The 5418-nt window shown below is 43.1% G+C and overlaps 1 protein-coding gene across 1 annotated transcript in view; it reads left to right on the forward strand.

Moving 5' to 3' along the window:
• LOC102257209 overlaps positions 1-4904 on the forward strand; it is a 10189-nt gene extending 5285 nt beyond the window's left edge. Inside the window, 5 exon segments of the mRNA XM_014542577.1 lie at positions 725-846; positions 4241-4352; positions 4354-4507; positions 4510-4642; positions 4645-4904. Of these exon segments, the coding sequence (XP_014398063.1) occupies positions 725-846; positions 4241-4352; positions 4354-4507; positions 4510-4642; positions 4645-4904 (781 nt within the window).
• The last annotated feature ends 514 nt before the right edge of the window (positions 4905-5418 follow it).

Here is a 5418-nt window from a genome sequence, read left to right on the forward strand (position 1 = left end):
CATCTGTCAGTGATGTACAGAAAAGCAGCCCAGCAAATCAGGCCCCACCGAGCCACCGAGTGCTGGCATCCTAGTACCACAGGCTGGACTATCACTCAGGCTCTCAGGTAGGGAGGATGAATCCTCCACTTCCTCAGGCAAAGTAAACTCAGGGGAAAAGAAAAACAAGGCTCGGTGGGTTGCTTTTCTCCCTCCCTGTGTTCACAAGTCCTCTCAATGAATTTCTGAAGAAAAAAAATGATCCAAGAAACACAAATAAGGAAAAAAATCTGTTCTCATATAATTCCAAACTCTGTGACATGAATTTCCCTCAAGAAACTTAATAGACACTGTCCTGCTCTCTTTTATTCAAATAGAGTGACCTGTTTTATGAAACTAATATTGGGAATATAGACCTAATAGCAACCCATACCAGAATTTGCCAGATGTGGGCTTTGCTTACGTTTAGAAAGGTTTGACAGCAGGTACTTTTGAATCATTTCAGAGTGAGTATTATTACACTGGCCTCCAGACTATACATTCATGCAACAAAGGGACTCCAAATCCTAAGGTGGGAGATAGAAAAGGTGGCATTAGGTGAAGAGAAGAAGCCCTTTGTCTCACTTAAATTTTGCAGCTTGGGAACTTCCAAAAAAATTAAATGCGCTGGAAACTCCATCAACTAGTATGCTAAAAGGACAGTAAAGTCTAATTGTCAGCTTTTGGTCTGTTTATTTCTTAATAGTTGGCTAGCACTTAGGGAGGAGCCTCTTGTGACCTCTAACCCCACATTGTTGATGAATATCTTCCTAAAATGCATAATTGGAATGATGGGAATCGGGATGCCCTGGTTAAGAAATGGAACTGGTAGAGCCTAGGGCACCGCACCAGTCTGGGTAACAGCAGCCCCTGCCCATCTAAGACCCTGAAACTATACCTAGAGCCAAATGAGCTGACCTTGGCATGAGCCTAGGAGTGACTGGAGGGTAGGGCAGATTGTAGTATACAAAATTGGCAGTGGTGACAATGAGATGCCCAATCTCTTATCTGGGGAAAGGGATTTTGAGTTTAGTGAATTTGGATTCAGTTAGGCTAAACTTTTCCTTAACACTAATGGCTAAAATATCAAGGCAGTGTTCAGCAACTCTCAAGTCCCAGCAAGACAAGCCACAAAGTCCCTAGGACCCCATGATCAAGCCTCCCTTACATACCACCTATTTAATTCTTAAGAGGTGTCAGAGAAAGAATGATCCCTTAAACATCATTGAAAGAACACTTCTGTCTAAAAGGGCAATGTGTGTGTGTGTGTGTGTGTGTGTGTGTGTGTGTGTGTGTGTGTTCAGATGGCTTAGTAGCATGTGCATGCATGAGTGCAGTGATGGAAACATGCTGCACATCTGTCAGTGATGTACAGAAAAGCAGCCCAGACTGAAGATGGACTTTTTGAATAGGAAATGGTTTCCCTAAGTATGACTTTAATCAGCATGACACCTTTATGTCATGCTGAGCTTCACCCTCCTCTACAACCAGGGTGACACTATTCCTGGTGAGAAGAGGGTGGAGGCAGCTGGACAGCTGATGGTCCAATGTTTCTTTACCCTATTGCCAAACAGCATTAACAGCAGAACCCTGGTGCAGTTCATCAGTTATATCTGTATCAAAGACCTAGAAAAAAACCACTAAGGAATACTAAAAAGAAGAGAGACAAATACTAAAGAGAAGAGAGAAAAGCAATGTGCCAAGCTTTGGACCAGGCAAGGCTCATTAAGAGTTAGCTGAAGGAGAAGGTGTGCTGTTTACTTCCCTGAGCTATTTTAGCAATAAAGAAATAGCTTCTCCTGATGCAGTGTAAAATCTCAATGGCAGAGTTGCATGTTGTGTGTTTTCTATTATGATATTAACTGTTCAATATACTAAATCAATCCCTTTTTTCCCTCTCACTCAAGGTTTGGTTTCAGAATCGAAGGACCAAGTGGAGAAGAGAATACAGGGAAATGATGTACAGAAATATGGTCCGCAACGCCATGGGCCCCCCTGGGGGGGCAATCTATAATGGGCCCTATGCGGCCATCCCTGTTTTAGAACCTGCATTGAGATGTGTTCCTCTGGTGCCGTATCCAATTATGCAACCAGGGCCACCCCTGCCACCTGGGCCACCCCTTCCACGTGGTCCACCCATGCCACATGGGCCACCCCTGCCACATGGGGCACCCATAATGCCTGTGCTACGCCCACAACCTGTGTATCCCATTGCTCTTGCTCCAGTCGTGGCATGGGCCCCTGTTGTTGGTGGTAATTTCCCAGGTCCCATTCACTGAAGTATGATGTTCAAGACAGTTTTCCAAAGTATTTTTCTGCCTTATATAAACTGCATAGCACATCAAAAGTAATTTGTTAAATGAACTTAGTAAATGAAAATTTCAGTGCCTATTGTTATTGTAAGGTACATTGCATTTTCAATAAAAACACAAGTTAACAATATATTGGTTGTGAGTGACAAGTGGGATAAGTAAAGTATGCATGGAAATAGATAAGGGAATGCCATTCAAGCAGAAGGAGACCTCCTTTCATGTCATACATAGCCTTGAGTGATCAATAGGCTATGCACATCACAAAGTTCTCCAAGTAACCATGGCGGGTTTACACTGACCACAAATTTTACTTCCACATCTCCTCCGCCCAACATCTTCACTCCCACCCTGCTCTATTGGGAGCACATACATGTACAAGATGAGGAAGGGTGAGTCTCCAGTGAAAAAAACTATTTCCAGGCAAGGCCATGTTCTTTTCATGCCAAGGATTCAACAGCCATGGACTCTAAGGGAAACTTTCTAAGAGTCTACTCACGAGACTTTAAGGGAAAGTGGTGGTCAAACATACATCCATACCCTCCATGTTGTCGAGGTGATAGAATAGGAACCATTCTGGTTCAGAGACTACATTAAGATGAGAAAAAGGCTCTTCATTTTCATACCCCCAGGCCAAGCGAACCTATTATTATAGCATCCCCAGCACAGAGGTGGACAGTCAGACATCAAGTGTATTTGGCACCTTCAACATCCAAGAGATGACCCCCTGAACTATTCCAGAATAAGCAGTTATTGAACAAAAGCAGACCTTTGCTTTCATGCTGTCTTCATGTAAAATTGCTACGAGAGAGAGAAAAACCAGCAGGTGGGGAAAGGAGTCCAGGCCTAGTAGTTTTAAAACATTATTTTCATTAGAACTTTGGCTTTTGCTCAATCTCTAGCAATATACAGTAATGTTCTGAACATAGTTATGCTGGGAAATGACTGGTATAAGCATTGGTTTTTTAAATTTCCATGAAATATCTTTTTCCATCCCTTTACTGCCAGTTTGAGTGGGAATTCCCTTTTAATCTCTAAATTTGGGCCTTTATCAAAGGATTTCTTATTTTTAAGTGAATGTATATAATCACACCTGAGCTTGTTTCCCTCACAATTCTGGCGATGCTGACTCTGATTCAAGAACTTTGCTAACAGAGAAGTGGATCTACTTAATGTTAATGGGTGTTATTGTGATTGTCTGGAACAGCTGTACATTCCAATCTAGAGATGTAATCATGACAACAAGGTGTTCAAATAGCCAATACTCAAAATCCTTTCACTGTATTAAAATGATATGGTATATTTTTCTTATTCTAAAGTTTATTTTCTCTTCCTTCCCTCTGTGCTGTAACAAATTGAATGGTAACAAGTAGCTCGTGTATAGTCTTTTTCATTGGATTTGGTAGTGAGGGTCTGTTGGTGATTATGGAATTCTGCAGCACCTCTTGGATGTTGATCAAATTCTCCCTTCTAAAATGAAAGCAGTCCATGATATAAAATAGAAAGAAAGGGAAGCATTTTATTCCTTTCTTTCTGTTTTAAAACCATGAGAACAATATATTTTTTCATAATCATAGAACTCCCACTCGTTTTCCTACCTGGCGAGAAAGTCTGTCCTAAATGTCGCCTGTAGCCCAGACCACCCAAAATTAAAACAGTGTGCTGGCTTTCACCTCAGAACTCCTGAGGAAGCACCGAGCTCATTGAAAGCGGGAATCAGACTACATTTCCCATGAGCCCACGCCCCTCTTCGCCCACACAGGTTGATCTCTGTGGACGGTGGCTGGAACAGGACAATAGATTCCATGTCAGCGAATAAATGCTCTCACTGTAGCTCTGGTACAAAAGAGGAAGTGGTACTGAGTGCAGGCTGAGAAGTGAGAAAGCCACTTAACGGAGCCGGCAACCAATAGAGCAAGAGCCTTGCAGCACTGGGCCAGACTTTGAGTATTTCCAGCGTTGGTATTTCACGCCAGTTGATGTAGCCCAACACCACCACTGGAAAGATCTCTGGGTGTCTTACCTGGAATACTAACGCGTTGGCACAAGAGTACAAAGGAGACCTACTGCTGAAACTCATCGTGGAAGTTACGGGTCAATAAATCAGTCACTGGTTTAATCCAAACATCCACAAGCACTTAGATCCGCTAGTCGGTTCCCAAAGATACCTCACGCCCTCCCACCCCCACCCCGGGGCGGGGGCAGCTTTCTGCCCATCCCACTTCAGCTGCCCAGATCCAACTGAGCCTATAATTTCGGAAAGCCCTGGTAGCTGGGGTCGCGTTATGAAGCGGGGAGGCTGTCCGCCAAGACCAGAACATCCATATCATTAAAACGCTCACGTCGCAGTAGCACATACTGGAGGTGGGAGCCCTGGAATCAACGTGGGAAATCCTACATCACTATCTCCCCTATGATGCACATGCTGCCAGCTACACATGGAAATATGAAGGGAAGAACCTGAACATGGATATAACCTGGAAGAGAATGGGATCTAGGATGAATTAGACCATGGAGGGTACATTACATACACCTGCAATACTTCACTACTTCAATGATGACCTCACAGAGCTATAGGAAGCGAGGTATATGCTTATGTAGACTCAAGACATATTTTGAATTTGGCGGTTTCTGTGCCCTGTAGCAAAAGAGATGGGGATGGATAAGGGGTTTCCTGGACCTAGACTTTCATTCCACTCTGGGAGCTGGCCTGTAGTTCCCATGCCCTTCTGAAGTGTAAAGGTCCTATTCCCAATGTTCATTATAATTTACTCTGAGAAAGTTAGGGAGAATGCTAGAAGTTAATTTTTTTAAAAAAATGATACAAGGAGACAAAGTATCTTGGAGTAGGGAGATGTAGAAGAGGATAGTCAGATGGAGCTCAGGCAGAACTTTTTTATAATAAGAGAAAGAGATGTCCTTCACAGCTATGAGGGTGGAACAACTTTTTTTGGCAATGATGGAAATGGGATGGTTGCAGTAAGATGGTGTTTACAAAGACAGGAATAGGAAATGTCTGTCATTGGCCATACAAAACTGCCTAATCTCCCTTCTGAGTATTATCTGGCAGCTAAAATCCAAGGAGAGGAAA

The sequence above is a fragment of the Myotis brandtii genome, unplaced genomic scaffold (assembly GCF_000412655.1).
Source record: "Myotis brandtii unplaced genomic scaffold, ASM41265v1 scaffold305, whole genome shotgun sequence".
NCBI lineage: Eukaryota > Metazoa > Chordata > Mammalia > Chiroptera > Vespertilionidae > Myotis > Myotis brandtii.